Raw genomic sequence first — 26,669 nt, forward strand, 5'->3', positions numbered from 1 at the left:
GCGGCGATACCTAATATGTCTATAAAAAATGTTTTTTACGCTTTTTGGGGGTAAAATAGGAAAAAACGGACGTTTTACTTTTTTATTGGGGGAGGGGATTTTTCATAGGGGACTATTCATAGCAATACCATGATTGCTAATACTGATCTGTTCTATGTATAGGACAGAGAACAGATCAGTATTATCGGTCATCTCCTGCTCTGGTCTGCTCGATCACAGATCAGAGCAGGAGACGCCGGGAGACGCACGGAGGAAGGTGAGGAGACCTCCGTGCGGCGCTATGAATGATCGGATCCCCGCAGCAGCGCTGCGGGCGATCCGATCGTTCATTTAAATCGCGAACTGCCGCAGATGCCCGGATCTGTATTGATCCCGGCACCTGAAGGGTTAATGGCGGACGCCCGCGAGATCGCGAGCGTCGACCATTGCCGGCGGGTCCCTGGCTGCGATCAGCAGCCGGGATCAGCCGGGCATTACACGGGCATTGCTCCGATGCCCGCGGTTATTCTTAGGACGTTAATGTACGTCCTGGTGCGTTAAGTACCACCTCACCAGGACGTACATTTACATCCTGCGTCCTTAAGGGGTTAAGCAAACCCTCTTTGTTATTGTTACTTAAGATCTAAACAAAATTTCTTGTAGCTAATACCAAGATGGGCTAGTTAAAGTAGTACGCCGGTGGGACAACTTGTACCAGAAAGTTAAACAGATTTGTAAATGACTTCTATTAAAAATTCTTAATCCTTCTATTAATTATTAGCAGCTGTATACTACACAGGAAATTCTTTTCTTTTTGGATTTCTTTTCTGTCACGACCACAGTTCTCTCTGCTGACACCTCTGTCCATTTTATGAACTGTCCAGAGCAGCATATGTTTGCTATGGGGATTTTCTCCTGCCCTGGACAGTTCCTGACATGGACAGAGGGGTCAGCAGAGAGCACTGTAGTCGTGACAGAAAAGAAATCCAAAAAGAAAAGAATTTCCTCTGTAGTATACAGTCGCTAATAAATACTGGAAAGATGAAGATTTTTTAATTGAAGTAATACACAAATCTGTTTAACTTTCTGGCATCAGTTGTTTAAAAAAAAAATTAAAATAAAAAATGTTTTCCACCGGAGTACCCCTTTAAGCATGTATATTTCACAAAAATATATTCACAAACTAAAGTAATAGCCTGTTTCTTTTTAAAACTCTTCCAAAATGTAATATTATGCAATATATGATTCCATCTTCCATTAATAAGTTTGAGCACATCGAATAGTGTGTTGACTTTAGTCCAATTTTTGGATAACATCTCTGCAGAGTCAGCTTTCCATTTTGATTGGCCAAATGCCAGGGAGTATAGATCTTCATATCTACACAGTAAATGTACCTACACAGGAGCTTCAGTGTAGTTAGACATATTTTCATTGCGTTTGTGTAGAGATGAGCAAACTTTTCATAAGTTTGGTTCGCCTGCAAGTTCTGGTTCTGAACGAACTAACTCTGTCCAAACCTGTACTTCACCAATAGACCAAAAATATGTGTATAACCCTAAAATCCCTGTATAACACTGTTAGGTCACCTAGGATTGTAGCTAAGTACTTGTAAGCTGATTTTAAGGCAAAGTTTATTTCAAAGTCACACCAATATGCAGATTTTTAATGTTTTTTTTAATAATGCTTTTTATGCTTTTTAAAACTGGCAAAAAACTTTCAATTAGATTTTACACTGACAGAATGGATGCAGAACACTCTGCTGCTTTACTACAATTATAACATATGTGTGGTCCTACATCTATCTGTATTGGTTACTGCTCAATGTCCCTTAGAGAGATCTTCACCTAACACCTGCTATCTCTGAAATGACTGCTGAATCTATGTGCATAGGCTTTTTTAGTGGTTTTGACATCACTCCTATACTGCCTCCTGATTGGCAGGGAGAGCTCTTTGTAAGGCATTATGGGATTCCCTAAGGTCGTGTGATTCTTTCTCCTCTTTATGCTTTGTGGCTGATGTTATTTAAAGGGGTACTCTGCCCCTAGACATCTTATCCCCTATCGAAAGGATAGGGGATAAGATATGTGATCGCGGGGGGGCCCGCCACTGGGAACCCCAACAATCTCTCCTGCAGCACCCCGTATAATCTGTTGCACAGAGCGAACCCCACTCCCTTAATTCAAGTCTATGGGAGTGGGCATGACAGCTGCCACGCCCCCTCCCATAGACTTGCTTTGAGGAGATGGGCTGTTTCGTCATGAGGGGGCGGGGACGTGACATCACAATATCTCCGGCCCCTGTATCGCCTGTCATCAGGCATGGAGTGAAGTTTGCAACCTGCAGCAGATGACACGGAGTGCTGCAGGAGAGATCATGGGTGCTCCCAGCGGCGGGACCCCAGAGATCAGATATCTTATCCCCTATCCTTTGGATAGGGGATAAGATGTCTAGGGGCGGAGCACCCCTTTTAGCAGATTTTGTCAAACTGAACTGCCCAAGGCACTAGTTGTAAAACAGAATTTTATCAGGATGACCGAACAATTGAGATTTTTTGGTAGAGGATGGGAGTGACCGGTCTAACTGGGTACTGGAAGTTGTAGTTTTGCAACAGCTGGAGGAACACTGGATGGGAAACACTGGTCAAGAACTTGAGGCACAAGTATATATCCCTTAACTTAAGCTTTATTTACAGACCATTTAGGTGAGGATACATAGTAGCATTCCTGGTATGTTTGTAGGGTTTTAGGTACAATGCATAGTAATGTTCTTATTTATCTTCTGCTGTCAGAACTTCACAAAAGGTACCAACTCTCCATGTAAATGACTAAGCTAGTAGGAAGTCATAAAACCAGTGCTCTCTGGGTGAAATGTATGCAAATTAGTTCTCACCCAGAAATGTAAAGAGAACTTCCTAGGTGACAATGCGCAGATTTTTTGGAAAGAAAAACTTGTAGCACTTCTGTAGAAAAAAATTATGGGAAGGAATTAGCAATTGCCAACGTTACTCCAATCATACTGTAAGTTGTGTTTAAAGCTGGTAAGTATATCCTGTAGCTTGTCATCCATTTATCTGGCTCTTATAAAAAGAGCCAAATCTCTATCTATTGCAGCATTACAGCCTGCTATGTAGTACTAGTCAGGGGCACATCTGTAGGGGGTGGGTTGTATACAGGTTTGGGCACAGCTGTAGGGGGTGGGTTGTTTACGGGTCCTGGCACAGCTGTAGGGGGTGGGTTGTATATGGGTCCTGGCACAGCTGTAGGGGGTGGGTTGTATATGGGTCCTGGCACAGCTGTAGGGGGTGGGTTGTATACGGGTTCTGGCACAGCTGTAGGGGGTGGGTTGTACCCAAGTTGTGGCACATCTGTAGGGGGTGGGTTGTATACGGGTCCTGGCACATCTGTAGGGGGTGGGTTGTATACGGGTCCTGGCACATCTGTAGGGGGTGGATTGTATACGGGTCATAGCACATCTGTAGGGGGTGGGTTGTATACGGGTCTTGTCACATCTGTAGGGGGTGGGTTGTATACGGGTCTTGGCACATCTGTAGGGGGTGGGTTGTATACGGGTCTTGGCACATCTGTAGGGGGTGGGTTGTATACGGGTCATAGCACATCTGTAGGGGGTGGGTTGTATACGGGTCTTGTCACATCTGTAGGGGGTGGGTTGTATACGGGTCTTGGCACATCTGTAGGGGATGGGTTGTATACGGGTCTTGGCACATCTGTAGGGGGTGGGTTGTATACGGGTCCTGGCACATCTGTAGGGGGTGGGTTGTATACGGGTCATGGCACATCTGTAGGGGGTGGGTAGTACCCGGGTTCTGGCACATCTGTAGGGTGTGGGTTGTATATGAGTCTCCTGGCACATCTGTAGGGGGTGGGTTGTATACGGGTCTTGGCACATCTGTAGGGGGTGGGTAGTACCCGGGTTCTGGCACATCTGTAGGGTGTGGGTTGTATATGAGTCTCCTGGCACAGCTGTAGGAGGTGGGTTGTATATGGGTCCTGGCTCAGCTGTAGGGTGTGGGTTGTATATGAGTCTCCTGGCACAGCTGTAGGAGGTGGGTTGTATACGGGTTCTGGCACATCTGTAGGAGGTGGGTTGTATACGGGTCCTGGCACAGCTGTAGGGGGTGGGTTGTACCCAAGTTGTGGCACATCTGTAGGGGGTGGGTTGTATACAGGTCCTGGCACATCTGTAGGGGGTGGGTAGTAGCTGGGTTCTGGCACATATGTAGGGTGTGGGTTATATATGAGTCTCCTGGCACAGCTGTAGGAGGTGGGTTGTATATGGGTCCTGGCTCAGCTGTAGGAGGTGGGTTGTACCTGGGACCTGGCACCTGGTTTCTCTACCACATAAAAAAAAATTCTAGTTTTATAAATGGCAGATGGAAAATAAGGGGCCCTGTTACTTATGTTGGTGCCTAGAGGCATAAAGTTATGCCTCCGGCCCTGGGCTAAGTATTGACGTTGCAGATGTCAATATATATAAAGTATTCTAAGTTACAGTGTTTTGTTTTCGAACAAGATGCAGCATTTATAAAAGACTAAGTAGATAATTTCACTTTATTTCCTGTGTTTTTAGTGCAGGGAACCAAATACAAGGTTCTTTTAGAAAGACAATTCACGGTTGCTCAGCATGGTCCTCGGTAATCTGACACATCTGACAGAGCTGTGGTGAGGTTAACTGGCTCCGGAGACTAAACACTGCAAGAAAGTCATTCAGGTACCTCAGAAGGAAATAAAGAACACATTTTCAGCTCACTTAGTTTATATAAGGTGAATTGAAGGACCCAATATGGTTTTTATGGGATCACAGAGTATATATTATTCTGAGACTGGAAGACCATAGTAAACCAGGACAATATCATAGTAATGGTGTGTATCTGGTTTCCTCTCAAAAAACAACTATAAAACCTCAAGCTATGGAAAGATAAACAACGGTACGAATCTCAAATCTTGGTCAATCCTCTTCTTTGTTTTTTTTCTTTAAAGTTTTTTATATATATATATATATATATATATATATATATATATATATAAAATTAAGGATATGATATTTCAAAAGGTGTCCTATATAAAGTGAGAGATGTCTTATTTCCTTTCCTTGAAAGTAGCCTAAGCAGGGAAACTATACATATATATCTCTTAGATACTTATAAAGGGTATGCCGATCTCATGAAGTTATCTACTGTATATGGGGTCTACATTCATTGCCGAGGGCTGAACTTGGAAAGGTTTTGTGGCCCTATTAATAATAAACGAATACTGGCTGTTAATGAGGAAAATGTTGTCCTCATTCTCGTAATTGGTGGGGGTCTGACCACAGAGATGGTGGGATCCCCACCAATCAGCATGTTATCCCCTATCATATGAATAGAGCAGTGGTCACACTCCTTGCTGCTAATCTTGAGCAGGCAGCCAGTGCCATGGCCACTTTAATTTAGTGAGCAGCCGTGGCTGCCGGGACTGACAAGTGAGGCCCCTGATATTGTGACCAAGGAGCGGTATGGGAGCATGTCACTAATCAGTGCCGCACAGGAGGATGTCGCTCGTCAGACCTGCGGAGCTGCTGACCCTGCACCTGAGCCTGCTGGGGCTGGAATGAGGCCGAGATGGCACAGGGGGTCATGAAGGGGGGGAGATAATGAAGTGGCTCAGGGGTTGAAAGAAGTGGCATGGGGGGGATTAAGGGGAGAGTGAATGAAATAACACAGGGGGTGATCGATGGGAAGGGGGCTTATTAAATAACACAGAGGGTGAACAGGGAGGAATGAAATGGCATGGAGCACAGGGGAGGATGAAGGGGGTGAAATGGCACAAGGATGATGAAGGGTGGGTGATTAAATAGCACAGGAGGTGATCAGGGGTGGATGAAATGGCACAGGGGTAGATCAAGGGAGGAATGAAATGGTACAGCACAGTGGAGGATGAAGGGTGGGTGATGAAATGGCACCAGAGGTGATCGGGGGAGGGGAGTTGGGATGAAATGGCACAGGGGTAGATCAGGGGGGTAATTAAATTCTAATGGGGAGTAGCACGTCTAAGAAGGGTGCAACCAACATGAAAAGTTTGGAAAGCTCTAGGTTTGGGGGTAATTACATGAGGAATACCCCTTCAATAGCTGTTGGTCAAACATTGATTCAACCAGTTATGTCTTCCATTCATCCCATGTACATGAACCTTCACATCAGTTTAATGTTCATGAGTTCTAAATAGGGAGAGGGAAGATAAGCCACTGCCTGACATCTCTGGCCTCCCTGAAAACTAAAGGTAAGGTAGATGAAATCCAACATCCCCAACAACATCTATTGGGTTGGAGGCTTCTACAGAGATTAAATGGTCGATTCCTATTCCAATTCCTGTCAAAATCAGTGGGGTTAGTTGACTTTTCGCTAATGCGTAACATTTAAGCTGCCTTCTGGTTCAGACAAAGGTTCCAAAAAATTTGATAAAATCTAATAAGATGGATGCAAAAAATGTTTTCCAACATATTTTCAAACCTTGATCTCATTTATGTATTTTAATAAGTCTATGGATCCAAGTGACTATGGTTCCTAGTTTGTAAGTAGCTGTAATACTCCAGTAATCCATGTATATGAGCTCTACTTGTTTTCCTTGAATTATTGCCATATGAAATGTAATAGTTTTCCGATGTAAGTTTAAAGGGGTTTTCCAGGAAAAGAAAAAAAAAAACAAAGCAAATTTCTCCCAAGCACAGCACCACACCTGTTTTTAGGTTGTGTGGGGTATTACAACTTGGCTCCATTCACTTAAAGGGGTTGTCAGGATCTGGACTAGCGGCTGGTGAGGACACTGGAGGGGGATCCTCTGTGCCAGAGAGGCGATGGTGCGGGTCGTACTGGGGGATCGGTTCTAAGTAGTTACTGGTCTTCGGCAGAGCCCGCCGCAAAGCGGGATGGATTTGCTGTGGCGGTAACTACCAGGTCGTGTCCCCCAGTAGCGACTCGACCTCTCTGGCCGCTGAGACAGGCGTGGTACAAAGGACAAGGCAAGGCAAGGTCAGACATAGCAGAAGGTCAGGGCAGGCGGCAATGGTTTGTAGTCAGGGGCAACGGCAGAAGGTCAGGTACACAGGCTAGGCAATACACAAAACCCTTTCTCAGGGCACAAGGCAACAAGATCCAGCAAGGGGAGGAAGAGGAAGTGATTATTTATGCATTTTGACTTGATTGGGCCAGGCACCAATTAGTGGTGCACTGGCCCTTTAAATTCCAGTGAGCCGGCGCGCGCGCGCGCACCCTAGGGAGGAAGACACAGCAGGACCCGACTGGTAAGTGACTTGGGATGCGACCCGCTGGCGGGGACGTCCCACCACGTGGATCGCATCCCTGCCGCAGGCAGGGGGACAGCGCTCCCGGTCAGGGACAGTGACCGGAGCGCGGCTACCAGCCGAATGCCGCGAGTGCTCCGGGGAAGCCGCAGGACCCGGAGCGCTCGGCGTTACAGGGGTTATCCACCATTAGGTGATTTTAGTACGTACCTGGCAGACAGTAATGGACATGCTTAGGAAGGATCTGCGCTTGTCTTGGGGATAAATGGCTATGTTGTGAGATTATCATAATACTGTGGCTAGCTTTTTGTGAACTGGTATTTCCTGTTTGAGTTTTCTTTTTTGCCTACAAATCCCATAATTCCACTTTCCTCCCTCCCACACATCAGCCACCCCACCCATTGAAACATAAATGAGCTGCATCCTTTCAAAAAACCTGTGGTTTTCAATCAGGGTGCCTACAGCTGTTGCATTAGTCGCAGATTGATCTCTCTCCCACCAAGCGATCACTCCACACATTGAAGCAGACAGCTGACTAGTGATCAGCTGACTAGTGATGTCAGGTCTCGGCCACACTGCAACCTGGGAAAAATCTGAGACAACAGTAATTTTGTATGCTGTTAAATATAAATATTGGGGTGAAAATCACAAAAGAATTGTGAGAAAACCGTCACACACAGGTACAGACACTATATTATGAACTGCACTAACTTTACAGCCCCTGTAGCATAGTCACATAAAAAAAATTCCTGGAATACCCCTTTAAAATGAAATGGAGCTGCAATACCACACCCAACCTGAGGACACGTGTGGTGCTGCTTTTTTGAGGACATCAGGTCTGTTTTTCTAATGCTGGATTACCCCTTTAACAATACTTGTCTTAGAAGAGTGACTTAAGGACGAGGTTCTCATGTGTCCTTGGCATTTGGTGAAAGACGTCTTGTTGAACCTTTTGAGGTTGTCTTTATCTTCATCAGTTCCATCTTTTGGCAAGCCATCTGAACGCTATTTAATTTCGTAAGTAGATTTTTTTTTAGGAAGTTGAGGAAATGTTATCTGTGTATGTCCCTTTCCTGGGAAGACTTTCAGTTGCTCATCTTATTGGTGGAAGATTATGGCTCTCATCACAAAATGTCCAGCTCCTGGTGTTGACGGGATGAGACAACATTGCCGAAGAAAGCGGCTTTGACAAATACATTTTACACCAGAGGCGTAACTTGTAGCTTCATAATCTGCAACAAGGCCCTATATGCCAAATATTGTACTGCTCTTTTACGGGGCAGATGTGCTTTGGGACCCCCTTATGCACCAGGGCCCCGGTGCAACTGCTACCTCTATAGCTACGCCCTTACACAGCATCCATTGAATAGACTAACATGTAAAACAGAGATCCCCCAACTTCAACCCCAACATTCAACTTTAAAATGATGGTCAGGGGCCACTTTTAGGTCATAAATGAAGGCATTGCAGAGCAGTTTCTTGCCTATTAAAGGGGTATTCCGGCCAAATACATCTTATCCCCTATCCAAAGGATAGGGGATAAGATGTCTGATCGCGATGGGCCCATCGCTGGGACCCCCGCGATCTCCGTGCAGCACCCGCATTCTATGCAGGGCTGCGTCTCCAGTCTCGGAAACCTCTTTGTTTCCAGGACTGGAGATGTGACGTCATGCCACGCCCCCTCATGATGTCACACCATGCCCCCTCCATTCATGTCTATGGGAGGGGGCGTGACAGTCGTCACGCCCCCTCCCATAGACATGAATGGAGGGGGCATGGCGTGACGTCACGTCTCCAGTCCCGGAAATGAAAGAGGTTTCTGAGACTGGAGACACAGCCCCGCATAGTATGCGGGTGCTGCACAGAGATTGCGGGGGGTCCCAGCAGCGGGCCCCCCGCGATCAGACATCTTATCCCCTATCCTTTGGATAGGGGGATAAGATGTATTTGGCCGAAATACCCCTTTAACATTGGCCATGTGGCTTTTGTTGTTGACATGTTGCCCATTCGTCTTGTACTGTTCTTGATTCTGGAGTAATATTTTACATGCGCATCTATTCCTACTGAGAGGCCAAATATTATCCATCAAGTTCATGTTCTTCAAGTTTTGCACATGTAACTTGCAGTTCTAGTTAGTAGTAGTGTTGAACACGAATATTCGTAATGCCAATTTTTATCGTGAGTATCGGCACTTCGCGATTTCGCGAATATTTAGAATGTAGTGCTTTTTTTTTTCACATGCAAATTTTACATGCAAACTGGGATCTATCACGTGGGTCTGTTTTTTTTTTTTTTTTTTCACATGCAAATTTTCCATGCAAATGAAATTTCGCATGGAAAAAAAAAGTGAATGAGCATAGCAAATATGCGAATTTTGCGAACTTGGACGAATAATCGTCAATATATTCGTGAAATATCGCGAATTCGAATATGGCCCCTGCTGCTCATCCCTAGTGTTGAGCACGAATATTCGTAATGCGAATTTTTATCGCGAATATCGGCATTTCGTGATTTTGCGAATATTTAGAATATAGTGCTATATATTCGTAATGACGCATATTGTTTTTTTTTCACATGCTAATTTTTATGCAAATGTTATATGAAAATAGAATTTTACATGCAAATCACATGGGTCTATCACGTGGGTCTATGTTTTTTTTCACATGCAAATTTTTAATGCGAATTTTCCATGCCATTTTTCGCATGAAAGAAAAGTGAATGAACATAGTGAATATGCGAATTTTGCGAACATAGGACGAATAATCGTCAGTATATTTGTGAAATATCGTGAATTCGAATATGGTGCCTGCTGCTCATCACTAGTTACTAGTGGATGCTTCTTAGTGGCAATTTTATCCTTCATAAATAACATGTGGGGAGTAGGAACACAGTCCAAAGCCTCTGAATATGTTCATTATGTGAAAACTACAGAGGAGACGACTCAGCAACATGACTACAAATGACCTGATGCTAAAGTGTTGACAGACACCTGTTCACATGGAGCCCGAAGTAATAACAGCTGATGAAAAGATCTTTGTGTTCCTACAAGATGTGACCCTAAAGTGAAGCATAGGTTCATGGGAAACTGCATGTAAATCCATCGTAACCCCCGTGAGTCAATGTATATTCCTTGTATCTCTAAACATTTATAAGAAGAGAATACTAGTCTGTTCAGGATACCATGACTGTCAAGTATAGCACCTTACAGGTATTAAATCTCTGCTTGCGGTCATTTAACCCCTAAATGGTAACTATCATTTCAGACAACCTCACTGCATGTAACAACCTAACATTTGTAAATCACTTCATTTAACAGAAATGACTCCTCACCCTACAAAAAATACAAAACTGTAAAACCTTGTCCACCTGTTGTTAGGCTCGGTTCTTCTCTAGTAAAAGGGACATTAAAACAGAACATTAAATGTAGCAGAGGGGCTTAGATAGATTAGAGATAGTGCTAAATGAAGGAGAGAGAGAGAGCCTAGAATGGTACCTGCAATCATTGAGTCTATCTATCTGCCTTCTTCAAAGGGTCAATACTATGAATAAAAGGTAAATCAAGGCTTCCCTGTCATTTCTGACTACCCATAAATTTCTGGGTAGCTTTGTGTAAATACAAGTGCTCCTGCTATGTAATATAGACAGATCTGCCATCTGAGTTACCCCCCTTTTAGTCTGCAGTTCAGTGCTATAACCCTTTCTTTACTATGTGGCAGTTCTGTCCTTTCTGTTCACATTGCACGTTGGGAGAACAGTGCAGAATCTCCTTTCTTCCCATTACATTCCCATTACTTGCCATCTATTGTAGGTTACTGTGTAAATAATTTCCTCATGCAGTGCACCTGTTCAATCCAGATGCCTGTTCATATCCAGCACTATGTCATGGCATAATGGAGAAGAGTAAGCGATCTACTGTGGTTATCCAGACAAGTAAGGGAAAGGAAGTCCTGTGTATGTACTTCTGGTAAACAGTCTAGCTCTGACCCCACCCCCTGAAATGGAGAGATATAGCTGTTCACCATGGAAGGTGCCCTCGGGGCTCAATAACAGCAGTGATATCACTAAAATCACAAAAAGAAGTGTGATGACTTACATGCTATTCATGCTCCACTACGAATTCTGGAAGAAGGTCCCACAATGATAGGTCTCTAGTAACCAGCAAGTACTCCGGTTGTTCTGTACTGATGAGGGGCTGTAACCCCCAAACAGTTGTTTACAGATGGATAACCTCTACTTCAAGAAAGCTGTCTGGCTTGGCTTAAATCCCCAGTCATGTTTTTAGGCTTCTTATCAGAGCCAGACATTGATTTGAAAGGTATGCTATCTTCAAAAGGTGGCATCAGAGAGCACATTAACATAATCTTTCAATTTTGTGAAAGTACTTTTCTTGAAAGTGTCCTTTGCTTTAGCAGTAAAAGGGCTAAACTGCATCAGTTAAAGGGGCATTCCAGGATTTTTTTTGACTGTGCTACAGGAGCTGTCAAGTTAGTGAAGTTCATAATATAGTGTATGTACCTGTGTTTAATGGTGGCCTCGCAATTCTTATGTGATCTTTACCCCAATGTTCATTTTTAGTAGCATACTGTTCTCTCAGCATTTCCCAGGTTGCAGTACGGCCCGAGACATTACATCACTAATCAGGTATTGAAAGGAAACCTGTCTGTGCTTCAATAGGTGGAGTGACAACTGAATTGGAGGGAGATTATTCTCCACAGGGCTACAGGGAATTGTAGTTTCAAGTACAGCACAGCATGGAAGGCAGCTCAGCTGTACTGCAATGGGTGGGAGAAAAGTGACCTCACATTTACAAACAAGGGATCCTGAAACTTGTAGTTGGAGGGAAGGAACTCCAACAGGAAATAGCCATTTCACAAACAGAAAGCAACAGCATTATGGTTGACTCACAACACAGCCATTTGACCCCAAGACAAGCACGGATCTTTCCTAAGCATGTCCATTACCTTCGTCTGGCAGGTAAGCACTAAAGTCACATTATGTTGGATAACCCCATCAATGGGGTACTCCGGCAGCTCGTGATGTCATAGCCCCACCCCCTCATGGTGTCACGCCCCTCCCCCTCAATGCAAGTATATGGGGGGGCGTGACAGCTATCACGCCCCCTCCCATAGACTTGCATTGAGGGGGCGGGGTGTGAGGTCAAGAGGGGGCATGGCTATGACGTCACAAGCTCCTGGTGCCGGCTCCAGCATTCGGAACAGTTTGTTCCAAACGCTGAGCAGCGGAGTACCCCTTTAAGTGGAGGACCTTAGTAAAATTTTTGCCTCTTGGCCCAGGAGCTTCAGAGTCTACACTGTAGTTATAAAAAACTATAGATGACTCCTTATTCCTTGGCTACATTACATATTTGGAAATATATGACTCCTTCTCTCTTATACCAGCAACTTGTTGCTAACAGAATCAGTATTGTCACAGGCCATTAAAGGGGTACTCCGGTGGAAAACTTTTTTTTAATCAACTGGTGCCAGAAAGTTAAACAGATTTGTAAATGACTTCTATTAAAAATATTAATCCTTCCAGTACTTATCAGCTGCTGAATACTACAGAGGAAATTATTTTCTTTTTGGAACACAGTGCTCTCTGCTGACAACAGGACCACAGTGCTCTCTGCTGACATTTCTGTCCATTTTAGGAACTGTCCAGAGCAGCATACGTTTTCTATGGGGATTTTCTCCTACTCTGGACAGTTCTTAAAATGGACAGAGATGTCAGCAGAGAGCACTGTGCTCGTGATGTCAGCAGAGAGCTCTGTGTTTCAAAAAGAAAATAATTTCCTCTGTAGTATTCAGCAGCTAATAAGTACTGGAAGGATTAAAAATTTTTAATAGAAGTAATTTACAAATCTGTTTAACTTTCTGGCACCAGTTGATAAAAAAAAAAGTTTTCCACTGGAGTACCCCTTTTAACCCCACAAATAAAGCAATAGTCAGGGGCTCTGGAGAAGTCAATTGCTGCTCTGTATATTCTTGCGATATTTCATGGAGAAGGAACCACACGTTATAAGTCACACCTCACCAGCCATGCATTTCTCTACAACCCTGACTTCCTGTCTACTGCGTACAATGCAATCCTTTAGTATAACGCTCACTCCTAAACCCCATACATCCCAAGGTGAAATAACCCAAAGACAAGGAACCCTGTGGAGTTCAAGCGTCTGGAGTTATACGTGGTTTAGTTTATCATGGAACAATGGTGAAAAATGTTACATGACACTTAAAAGGAATGTCTGTTCCTGCTATCAAAACAAAGGGTCAATTCTTCTAAAGGAAGACGGTAGCTAGAAAGACATGGTTTACTGCTAGGAAATATGATTTTTTTTTATTTTTTTTAACCAATGAGCTCTGTGTAAAAAAAATTTTAGGGAATTAAAACCCACAAAGAAAACTACACAACACTCTTAGTAAATCAGGGCCATTATCCTGATTTACTAAGAGTGGAGTGTAGTTTTCTTTGCGGGTTTTAATTCCCTATAATTTTTTTCCATGGTATTAAAGGGGTACTCCCGTGGAAAACTTTTTTTTTTTTTTTTTAAATCAACTGGTGCCAGAAAGTTAAACAGATTTGTAAATCACTTCTATTAAAAAATCTTAATCCTTCCAGTACTTTTTAGGGGCTGTATACTAAAGAGGAAATGCTTATCTTTTTAGATTTCTCTGATGTCATGACCACAGTGCGCTCTGCTGACCTCTGCTGTCCATTTTAGGAACTGTCCAGAGCAGGAGAAAATCCCCATAGCAAACATATGCTGCTCTGGACAGTTCCTAAAATGGACAGCAGAGGTCAGCAGAGAGCACTGTGGTCATGACATCAGAGAAATCTAAAAAGAAAAACATTTCCTCTGTAGTATACAGCCCCCTAAAAAGTACTGGAAGGATTAAGATTTTTTTAATAGAAGTAATTTACAAATCTGTTTAACTTTCTGGCACCAGTCGATAAAAAAAAAAAAAAAAAAAAAGTTTTCCACAGGAGTACCCCTTTAACTTAGGTTTCCCTACATTATGCTTTTTTACACATGCTCTGATCTATTGGGTTTTCCTCAGCTCAAATCCACCACATTTTCTGCGGAAACCTTAGTAAATATGTTGGGTTTTTGTTAAAATGTCAGGAACATGCCCGTTTTCGATGGCCATGCCTCCTTTTCCCTCATGGCCACGCCCTTTTTTGGGATTTTCTAAGTAAAGTGGAGAGTTAGTCGGGTTTTTCTCAATTCTGGCGCAAATTCTGGCGCAGACAATCTGGCGCACAACCCGACAAAACATATCGGGTTTGCGATAGTAAATGAGCACCAATGTCTATTGACATTTGTAGTTAAAGGGGAACTCTGCTGCCCAGCGTTTCGAACAAACTGTTCCGAACGCTGGAGCCGGGATCTCGTGATGTTATAGCACCACCCCCTCGTGACGTCACGCCTTGCCCCCTCAATGCAAGTCTATGGGAGGGGGCGTGACAGTCGTCACGCCCCCTCCCATAGACTTGCATTGAGGGGGCGCGGCGTGACGTCATGAGGACTATGACGTCGCAAGCTCCCCGCGCCGGCTTCAGCATTCGGAACAGTTTGTTCCAAACGCTGAGCAGCGGGGTACCCCTTAAAGAACAAATAGCAGCTTATAGTTCTACATGCTTAAAGGGAAACTCCGGCGAAAGTAAACTTATCCCCTTTCCACAAGATAAGGGATAGCTGGGACAGGACCCCGGCTCTTTCCGTGAGGAGCATGTGTTGTCTACTGGTAGACGGCACGGCTTCCATTCATTTCTATGAGAGTGCCGATGATGCCAGAGTGCTGAATTCGGGTCTTTTTGGCGCCTGCAGCATGCCTTCCTTACTGAGCACCGGGTCCCGTTCCGAATAATCGTGCAGGGTCCCAGCACTTGGACCCCCGCGATCAGCTACTTTTCCCCTATCCTGTGGATAGGGGATATGTTTATTTTTGTTGGATTTCTCTTTTACGAGGGCTAAAGCTAGCCAGATTGTCTAAACCTAGCCATACACATAACATGGCTGATCCTACTCTCTTCAGACACCATCTGTCAGTAGAAAGTCTGGAAACCCCATAAACATTAGATTATTTGCTGGTCCTGCCACAATTGGCAGATTCAGCCAAAATATATCTATGTGGGCCTTTAGTAAGGGAGTATCTCTGTTTAAAGTGTTCCTTCTATTTCAAAATGTTTAAAAACTACCTGGTTTAGTTAGATTAAACCTTCAGGTGATTTTAATGCTCATACTGCTGGTATTGAGCCCCTAGGGGTCCCCTTCATGGTGCATAGGTTTTTCTTATTTTTCATATTTAGGGGATGGGACCAGAGCTGGACTGCCTGCCTGTACCACACATATATGGACTTCCTTTCCCCAAATCCCAGCACATGTGGGTGTGATTTATACAGTTTAGTACTAGATGGCATGTGTGGGGGAGAAGGGTTTTTTGATGCACTGGGTTTGCAAGATGCTTCGTGGGTGGAAGTGAAAGAAACAGAAGCAGGATGACAGTAGGAAAGGAGTTACACTTAGCACTGAGATGCTACTGTTGTTGTTGTTGCTGCTGGGAAGCTAAAGAAAGGGAGAGGGGGAAATCATACCGCAGCACTCTGGACATACAACAGTAGGTACTTGCACAAGGAACAGCTGCCTTGCACAAGGAACAGCTGCCTTGAAGTTTATGGGTGATGACAGATGAGAGGGAAGCCTTGATTCACCTGTGAGAAACAGTGTGGATTATCTTCAGCAGGCAGATTGACTTAGCTTGCTGGTATTTTTTCTCTCGGTCCTGCACATGACAAATGCTGAGCCCCTCCCCCACTATGTGGACATTTTTACCAGCGCAGGCGGACCCCAATACAAGCAATATACTTCAATTTCATTCAATACTGTATAGCGTATTTATTAACTATAGAACAATGCGTTTCAAGGCCTGAACTGACCTCTTCATCAGGTTCATCAGGTGAACCTGATGAAGAGGCCAGTTCAGGCCTTGAGACACATTGTTCTATAGTTAATAAATACGCTATACAGTATTGGATGAAATGGAAGCATATTGCCTGCATTGGGGTCCGCCTGCGCCGATGAAAATTCTTTGGAGTGGTGAAGTTGTCGAGGGGATAACAAGAACAGTCTTTATAACAAAGTCTATGTACAGCGCAGCTGAGATTGACATATGGTTGGGACTTTTGTAAGTTCTTTAGATTAGTAGGATTTTGTAAGAATAGATCCGCTGGATTTAGGGGTATGTTTAGGTCCAGAGGTCTGGCTAGCATAAGCGGGGAAGTTGTAAGAACTCACTGTTTTGTTTCAGGCCGAGGCCGGCAGGCTGTGGCCTAGTAGCAGTCGTTGTAAGTTGCGGAGGTCTGTCCTCATGAAGTGTCAGCAACCCAAGAGAGCGACTATTGGCTGCAGCTCCCTTATATGGGCAGGGGCTGGCCGTTTTAGGATTGGTCCACACCATCTGTCAATCAGCTTTACAAAGTATTATGGGTAATCACATCACCCATGAACCTCCAAAGGTCCTTTTACCTACCATAGAGTACTAACCTGAATCACATGACCTAAGGTCCTGCGACGCTATGAAGGTAAGCATAAATAATATACAGCATTTATACATATAATTATCTAGAATATTAACTATTTGAGGGGTGACTAGGGGATGACTAAAGAAGCGGACCCCCACAGTTACTAGGAACTCTGACTTTGGGGACCCCCCAACCAAGGTACGGTATGCAATACGGTACCGGGACACCACACTATTATGTCTGGAGGACGAAAGGATCGGCTGTACCTGGACCGTATTGCTTTATGCCTTGACCAGTGTTGTGCCTGTCCGCTGCACAACCAAGCGGGTAAGCGCTTTCAATAATTACCAAGGCATAAAACATGACGGGTGGCTACACTATGGAGCGCTCTTGTATTGGTTTTTCTACAACAATGGATGGGGCACAATAAATAACCAGTCCTCTTGTCTCTTAAAAAATAATCTATTCATTATAAAAAATAGTGAATCTACTGCATCTGGTTGTGTTGCATGGACAGTACCACAGTGCTTGGAAAATGGAAGTGAATGCAACATTTTCAATAGAAGGGACTTGCTCTATGCCAGCAGTCTTCCACCTCGGCTGTTGACCTCCATCGATAAAGTAATAACATCTTGTACATTTTACAGATGCCTCCAGCTAAAGATTATTATGCAGGGAAGTCTATACATTTAAGTCAATTAGACCTCAGGTCAAGATCCTTCTCCAAAGGTGAATCCCGGGAGGTCACATAACAGAGGACGTTCTGTGTGGGTCCCATCTCCTGAATACCTGCATTCAAGCATCTTCTCTACAGAGTCCACATTCCAATCCTATCGAACAATCGCTCTTTTTAACCACAGCTACACCGACGGATATTTTTAACCCCAGACCATAAAATCCAACTGTTCGCTGAATCTCCCCTTCTCCATATGAGAAAATAATTCAGTCCATGAAAGAAACACCTGAACAAATAGATTGAATGTCACTTTTTGTCTTTTCCAGGGTCCTGATTTATACTGGGATTCTCTGTTCATTTTCTGTATGACTGCATTGTGTGAATGTGAGGGGACATTTACTAACGCATATTCACCTACAAACATAGCACAAACGGCCAATGTAGAGCCTGAATTTGCGTTTTCAGCATTTAAAGGGGTACTCCGGGGGAAAACTATTTTACCCCCAATCAACTGGTGCCAGAAAGTTAAACAGATTTGTAAACTAAATAGTAGTGAGACGGGAAAGGAGAGGGCACACACAGAGGTTACTTCACCTTAATTGTGGTGCAGCACGGTATCGGCAACCTAAATAGTCGTCTCCTGTGGGGTGCACATACAAGAAATGAAGTATCAAATAAAATGCAAGGGAGGAAACATACGTGCACTCACCGCTCGTAGCCTCCGAGCGCCATCACACCTGCGCTGATGCTGTGATCCAGCTACCCATTAACCGGACCCCTACACCGAATTGTCTCTGTTAAGCTGTGAGTGCACGTATGTTTCCTCCCTTGTATTAGATTTGTACACTACTTCTATTTAAAAATCGTAATCCTTCCAGTACTTATCCGCTGATGTATGCTACAGAGGAAGTTGTAATTCTTTCTGGAATCCTTTTCTGTTTGACCACAGTGCTCTCTACTGACATCTCTGTCCATGTCAGTAACTGTCCAGAGTACAAGCAAATCCCCATAGCAAACCTATCCTGCTCTGGACTTTTCCTGATACGGACAGAGGTGTCAGCAGAGAGCACTGTGGACAGACTGAAAAGAACAACTCAACTTGAACTTCCTCTGGAGCATACAGCAGCTGATAAATACTGGAAGGATTAAGATTTTTAACTAGAAGTAAATTACAAATCTGTTAAACTTTCTGGCAGCAGTTGATTTAGAAAAAACTGTTTTCCACTGGAGTACTCCTTTAATATGTGAATTTTGGCCGGTGCACATAAGAGTAGACGTGGTTTGCATGGCAAATTTTTTGGCACTGGATCTATAATCTGCATCTTTTGTAAATTCGCACAAAATTGTGCAAATCCCACACCAACCGACCGTACCTAACTGCGCAATGTTTACTGTAAAATAAAACTATTTATAACAAATAAAATCTGCCACTTGGTTTTAATTGCGACTTTATCTATCATTGGCTATTGCATATGTCTGCAACTTTAGGTTTCATTTGTGGCTTTATCATCTATTGAATGGTCCGTATGTTGGCGACTTTACTTTAAAGGAAAACTGTCACCCTGATCACCAAAACTAAACCCAATACACAGGGTTATAGTGTGGGTGACCAGGAGTGCAAAGAGGGGTCACTTACCAAATTCCATCCAGTGGCTCCTGTGATATTGCCCAATGAAAGTCCCGTTCTCAATTCGGTTACCTGCGCGCAGGAGGCGGGGCCCCGATGGCTGTCCGTCCCCTGCTTCTTTCTGCCTCCTGAAACAATCTGCCTCTATTAGTATATTCAAATTCTGTGCTGCGCTCTGAGGCAGGAGCGCAAGCGCAGTTAGTTTACAAACAGCTCTCACGTCATAGTCACGTGAGAGCTCTACTTGCCAGAGCGTTCTGCTACTGTGCCGGAGCGCAGCGCTCACATGACATGGGAGCTGTTTGTAAACCAACTGCGCTTGCGCTCCTGCCTCGGAGCGCAGCACAGAATTTGAATATACTAATAAAGGCAGATTGTTTCAGCAGGCAGATAGAAGCAGGGGACGGACAGCCATCGGGGCCCCGCCTCCTGTGCGCAGGTAACCGAATTGAGAACGGGAATTTAGTTAGCTATATCGCAGGAGCCACTGGATGGAATTTGGTAAGTGACCTCTCTTTGCACTCCTGTTCACCCACACTATAGCCCTGTGTATTGGGTTTAGTGTGGGTGTTCAAGGTGACAGTTTTCCTTTAAAGGGGTTATCCACTATCCACAGGATCCACAGGATAGGGGATACATTCTTAAAGGAGTAGTCCAGTATAACAAAACTTATCCCCTATCCGCTTATATCCCCTAAAGGCTCTCTAGATGAATGGAGGCATGTCGACCATGCTAAGAAGCTGTTGGGTGCATATCTATGGGAGACGCGGAGATACACGACCACTGGCTCTCCCTGGCATGTAGGCCACAGCTTCATGCAATGGTTGTCATGTCTCCATTCATGAGGTTAGTGGGGCAGAGGACAAAAGATTGCGGGGGTCCCAGTGGTAGGACCCCCCCCATGATCTGAGACGTATCCCCTATCCTTAGGATAAGGGATACATTTTGTTATATTGTATAACCTCTTTAAAGGAGTAGTCCAGTGGTGAACAACTTATCCCCTATCCTAAGGATAGGGGATAAGTTGCAGATCGCGGGGGGCCCCGACAGCCCTCGCGAAGAGGGCGTGTCGACCACCGCACGAAGCGGCACGGCCGACACGCCCCCTCAATATTACTCTATGGCAGAGCCGGAGTGCTGCCTTCGGCACTCTCCGGCTCTGGGGCGTGTCGGCCGCCGCTTTGTGCGGTGGTCGACACCCGCTATCTGGCCGGAGAGCCTGGCCCCCGTAGAGAGATCGCAGGGGGCCCCAGCGGTCGGACCCCCTGCAATCTCAAACTTATCCCCTATCCTTAGGATAGGAGATAAGTTTTTCACCACTGGACTACCCCTTTAAGTGCTGGATTACCCCCTTTGAGACTGTACTCACACTGATAACCGCTGTAAGTGAAATGGTATACCGCTAATTAAGTGCAATGTGTAAACACAGGCTAAATGGAGGTTGAAATGAGGATTCATTTGTAACTTCATTCTGTGGGTTTGGTCACATGTTCTCAGCGGTTGGAGCCATTGGTGCTGTAGCGGTTTCTAAACTTCAGCCTGGGGCTTCAACACCATCTCCAGTTTTCAAAGCCTCCTGCCCATAGTCACTTTCCATAAAACTGGAAAATTATCTCCTGAATTTTGCTTGTTTTCTGCCCATAGCTCCGTTTTTTGAAAGTGTAGCATGCACGCCATGTGCGCAGTTTTGCCTCAATGTAATGTCGCACTTTACAATTACCTAGTATTTATTACAAGCTTTCCTAGTAAATTCTGGCCAGCTGGTAGAAACTGAAAATTGCACAAAATTAAATTGTGCAACGTAACGCCAATACTGCAGATAGTAAATCTCCTTCTCACCACCATCCTCATCATTGTCTTATATAAGGTATACAACACAACGTGCTGATACAGTAACTCAAATGCTATACAAGACTGAGGGGGAGATTCATCAAAACCAGCGTAGAGGAAGAGTGGTGCAGTTGCCCATAGCAACCAATCAGATTGTTTCTTTCATTTTGCAGAGGCCTTGTTAAAAATGAAAGAAGCGATCTGATTGGTTGCTATGGGCAACTGCACCACTCTTCCTCTACACAGGTTTTGATGAATCTCCCCCTAAGAGTGGAATTCATCAATTGTAGTCTAATACTGTATGTGTACTATTTTAGAGCAGAAAAGTTGCGTTTGATGTTACCTTTCTGCGCCAAATTCATCAAAAGTCGCCACTTGATGAATTTATCGGCTCCTACATGGTAAATGGTTACATGGTACCAGTTTAGACTGCTTTAAAGGGCTGATGTAAAGGAGTGTGGGTTTCTGTCTAAAAGATGGCCACTGCGACTTTTTTGCGACTTTCTGAGAAAAGTCGCAAATGATGAATCAGTGTTCACTGCATAAAACTAGTCTAAAGCAAGACAAATGGTGGTTTCACTTTCAAAGATGATCAAAGGCAAAAGTCTCACAAAAGTCACATGGGAAGTGACTGAGACTTTTTGTACGACAATTTTAGACTAAAAAAAGGTTCTAAATAGCATTATGAATTCCCCTCTAAATGTGGGTGCATGTTGTCCGTTTGTTGGCATGATCGGTGGCAAATAGTCAAACACAGGATTATTTAGGTCAAAAGTGTAAATGTGCAATAAAACACAGTAACTAACAAGTCATTAGCTACGTAGATGAGACACGGCCTGAGCAGCTAGTCATTTCTTTATTAAAGGGGTACCCCGCCCCTAGAAATCTAATCCCCTATCCAAAGGATAAGATGTCTGATTGTGGGGGGCCCGCCGCTGTGGACCCCGTGATCTCTGGGCCGGCAGCAGAGGCGTCCGGAACATGGAAGCTTGGAACTTCCGTGTTCGTGGCATCACGGCACGCCCCCTCCATTCATGTCTATGGGACATAGACATGAATGGAGGGGGTGTGGCGGTTGTAGTTGCCAGTCATCCGGCAAGAAGCGGAGTTCGCTACGTGCACAGATGACTAGGAGGCTGCGCCGGAGATCCTTTGGATAGGGGATAAGATTTTAAAGGGGTTAAAGGGGATAAAGGGGTTGTTTGGTTTAGATAGATGTATCAAATAGTTTACTAGGTAATTCAAAGATATTAGAAGGGGAAGGGGATCTCTCCGGTATAGACTATTAGCTAGTATCTGCGACAAAGAAACATCTGCCACAGAAATTCCGCTGTGTGCACAGCGCAGCAGAAACCCGTTGAATTCAACAGAACTCTGCTGTAGCGGAATCTCCAATTCCAATGCGGAATCCATCATGGAAATTCCAACGTGTGAACATGGCCTAAGGTGCAGCCCATTGGGGAAAATGGGGGAGGGAGGAGAGGATGTAGAAAGCACAGGAAAATGCCGAAACACATGGTTGTTTTGGGGTAGCTTTCAGAGCATTAATACTGCTGTGGGAGCAATAGGAATCCTAAATATTATAACAAACAAATAAATAAATAACCCAAAAAAGAGACTCCAGACATGAAAATTAACATATACGGTGCCATGTCCGGCCGTGGTTACAACATTTTTAAATTATTTACTTAACTTTTTTATTTGGTACCTGTCAACAAATAAACTTTTCTAAACTACCTCAGGCTATGTTCTCTAACTACTCCTAACATCCCTCCCACCCTTAAAAAATGTCAGAGCTTTAAAAAGCTGTGTATCTTACCTTCATTCTTGCTCACATAGTGCAATTTCCCAACAGGATAAAGTGAGCGTTTCCCAGCAGGCATGATATCACTGAAGCCTGCTGGGGGATCACTTCCGCCCTCACATGGTTGCAGTGCTGTGATGAATAGAAGACCTCAAGCTCTGTGCATGTTTCAGTCTGTGTTGCTATCTGTGAGAATCTGTGGAGCTTTCAATTTCTGTGCAGCTGTCAATCAAGCTCAGTGCAAAGAAACACTTCCTGAGTTTGGACTCCTGCCATGTCCGGGAGGAGACCAAACTCACTGTATTAATTGTGGCAGTGAACAGAACAGAGCCACCTAGTGGCCATTTTTTATATTACATTTTAAACATATTTATGATGATAATTTTAAAAGCAAGTTTAAACAAAGAAAACTATATTAAAAGTTTTATTTGGTGACAAGTACCCTTTAAATAACATAAAAAAATGAATATAATAAATATTAGTAGATTAAGTACCTCTATAATTTCCTTTTCTATTTGTCATTAAAAAAAAAAAGAATACCTTTGTCAAGCTCCACCCCTTTATGCCTCTTTCTTGGTATAACCCAGTGTATCAGTAGTTTCCAAGAATGTTCCTTTAAATTGTGGAAGGTCTGAGAGACACTATTGCAATATCATCTTTAATATCAAGATTAAAATAATATTACTATTTAAAGGGGGCTCCAAGCCTTAAAGAAATCGTTTAAAATATAATTGAAATGTTTCACAAAATATAGGGGGGGGGGGGGGGGTGAACTAGCCCGATTGATGGCGCTTAGTGATCCCTCCAAACCCTTTTGATGCTGTCCAGAGAGTCCCAAATCTCTAACTATCAAACACAGTTCTGTGAGGACAGAGCGATGTCTACCTCCTTCTGGGGTCCGATTTGACACGTCTGTTTTGGTGACCGTAAATCTCCTTAAGGATCATTCTCGCCTACAGTGTATTTATATAAGGATACAAGCCAGCTGTGAAACCACTTTGGGCACAGTCCACACTCTAGAGTTTGGGGGGAGTGTTCTGTCCTACTGAAAAGGACATATGGGAGGAGCTTTGTAATAAACAGCCCATGTTGATTGGCTTAGATCTGATGACCTCAGCAGCTCCTCCTACAAATCCTTTTCAGTCAGATGCCAAGGACTGGGTACAGCTCTGACTCTACATCTAGAAGCAGCTGTATACTATAGGCTCTTAACCCATACCTAATTAACCCTTTATCATTCTCAGCATCTTGTCCATACGGTATATAGTGGAGTCAGCCAGCCCACCTTTTAGCTCCCAAGTCCAATCCACGGAAAGAAGTGGGGAGCCATACCGCAAGTCTCATAGGAAAATGCTAAACCAGCACAGTTGTCGATTAAAAGTCAATCGTCTTTATAAAGGGGTTATCCATCATTAGAAAAAGAGCTGATTTCTTCAAAAAAACAACACCACATTTGTCTGCAGGTTGTGTGTGGTATTGCAGCTCAGTTCCATGGGGAAGGGAACTCTGCCGGAAAACATCTTATCCCCTATCCAAAGGATAGGGGATATCTAATCGTGGGGGCCCGCTGCTGGGGACCCCTGTTATCTCCGCCATGGCATCCCAGTCATTCGGTGCGTGGAGCGAACTCTGCTCCGCGCCAAATGACTGGTGACCACAGCCGCCACGTTCCCTCTATTCATGTCTATGGGAGGAGGCGCGGAAGCTACGTACTGGCTGTCACGGCCCCTCCCATAGGGCGAAGAAAACACGCCAAGGCTAAACCCACATGGTGATTTTTATGGCATTTTTTTTTCTCCCATAGACTTTTATGGGGGGAGAAACGCCAAGGTTTCGTTAAAAAAAAAAAAAAGCCATAGTTTCAACATGCTGAGATTTAAAAAAAAAAAACTGTCAAGTAAAAAAAAATAAAAACTGAAAGTGGGTTCCACATTTGATAAATCTCTACTCACTTTCATCCAACATCTTGCCTCAGTGTTTTTTTTTGTTTCTTTTTGCCAAAAAAAAAGCAAAAAAAAACGCTGTGCGGCATTTCGGACATTTTTGCGAAAAAAACATAAAAAATAAAACAAACAAATGGAAAGTTGTTCGCAAAATTGTCACTCCAGTTTTTAAACCTGAGCCAGCGGACTTAAATTGAATGGAAAATATAAAGGAAGCACTTGTCCTTCTTCTTCTTGCTGGATCCACGTCTGGCTTTGGGTCACAAATTGCATGGTTGCCATGGTTATACCAAATATTTTCTATAAAGAACTTCCAGTCTTTGCCTTCTATTTACAAACATCTGCTGATAATAGACCCTATTCAAACCTATGCAGATAAATCACATTTGTTTGGATGAACTGTCTATATACCTAAGAAAGAGACAGCTGGGGGGTGTTAAAATTGTCTGTAAAACTGCCTGGGTCAGCTGAGGGGGGGTTGACATACCAAACATAGTAAGGGGCTACCTTAGAAAAGGAGATGTTATGTTATAAGGATATATATATATATATATATATATATATATATATATATACATACCGGTATATCTCTCTATTTCTATACATCCATATATATTACAATATTTATATATCTTTATTACAAAAAAAAAAAATATATATATATATATATATATATATATATATACATATATATATATGTGTATATATATATATTTTTTTTTCCTATATATATATATATTTTTTTTTTTCATATATATATATATATATATATTTTTTTTTTTTTTCATTTTACATACATATATATATATATGTATGTAAAATGAAAAAAAATATATATATATGAAAAAAATAAAAATATATATATGAAAATATATATATATATATATTTTTTTTTTAAATTAATTTATATATATATATATATATATATTTTTTTTTTTTTTTTACTGCAAATTCAAAGTCCACCAATACCTGCGCAGTTAGTACATACTCATCATAAGGAAACAATTATGTCATGTAAGATTATCTGTCATATGTAATGACCCGGCGTCTTTAGGTTATAGTGTATTAAAGCTGGATTCCAAGGGTAAACAGAGATGTAAGACTATAGAGGTGCGGAAGGCACAGCTCATTTATAATACGGCACAATGTCGCCAGTGTTTACAGCGCCATTTCTGCTTCTCTCATTAGAGTTAATGGTTTCTTAATACGTATTTCTTTAAGAATAAATGAGCAAAGGGCATGCACAGTGCATCGTGTAGACCAGTGTTGCCCAACCGAAGGCTGTCCGGGCATGCTGGGAGTTGTAGTGTTGCAACAGCTGGAGGCACCCTGGATGGAAAAACACTACTCCACACTGCTGGGAGTTGTAGTTTTGCAACAGCTGGAGGCACCCTGGATGGAAAACACTACTCCACACTGCTGGGAGTTGTAGTGTTGCAACAGCTGGAGGCACCCTGGATGGAAAACACTACTCCACACTGCTAGGAGTTGTAGTGTTGCAACAGCTGGAGGCACCCTGGATAGAAAACACTACTCCACACTGCTGGGAGTTGTAGTGTACGGGCATGCACATTGCATAGTGTAGACCAGTGCTGCCCAACCAGGGCGCCTCCAGCTGTTGCAACACTACAACTCCCAGCATGCCCGGACAGCCTTCGGCTGTCCGGGCATGCTGGGAGTTGTAGTGTTGCAACAGTTGAAGGCACCTTGGATGGAAAACACTACTCCACACTGCTGGGAGTTGTAATTTTGCAACAGCTGGAGGCACCCTGGATGGAAAACACTACTCCACACTGCTGGGAGTTGTAGTGTTGCAATAGCTGGAGGCACCCTGGATGGAAAACACTACTCCACACTGCTAGGAGTTGTAGTGTTGCAACAGCTGGAGGCACCCTGGATGGAAAACACTACTCCACACTGCTGGGAGTTGTAGTTTTGCAACAGCTGGAGGCACCCTGGATGGAAAACACTACTCCACACTGCTGGGAGTTG

The 26,669-nt window shown here is 43.6% G+C and overlaps 1 protein-coding gene across 17 annotated transcripts in view; it reads right to left on the minus strand.

Annotated features, from left to right (window-relative positions):
- MATN4 (matrilin 4) overlaps window positions 1-26,669 on the minus strand; it is a 108,147-nt gene that overhangs the window by 35,710 nt on the left and 45,768 nt on the right. Inside the window, exon 1 of one of the 17 annotated variants that reach the window (XM_056548245.1) lies at window positions 23,620-23,709. The exons of 12 other annotated variants lie outside the window; for them this stretch is intronic. Coding sequence is in view for 1 of the 5 variants with exons in the window: in XM_056548232.1 (XP_056404207.1) it covers window positions 22,750-22,755 (6 nt within the window). In the remaining 4 variants the exon portion in view is untranslated. Of the gene's footprint in view, window positions 1-16,570; window positions 16,624-19,109; window positions 19,226-22,749; window positions 22,820-23,619; window positions 23,710-26,669 lie in introns of those variants that run through there. 4 more of the 17 variants (XM_056548232.1, XM_056548244.1, XM_056548241.1 and 1 more) reach the window with 4 other exon arrangements.

This window comes from Hyla sarda, chromosome 12 (genome assembly GCF_029499605.1).
Source record: "Hyla sarda isolate aHylSar1 chromosome 12, aHylSar1.hap1, whole genome shotgun sequence".
NCBI classification, from domain to species: Eukaryota; Metazoa; Chordata; class Amphibia; order Anura; family Hylidae; genus Hyla; species Hyla sarda.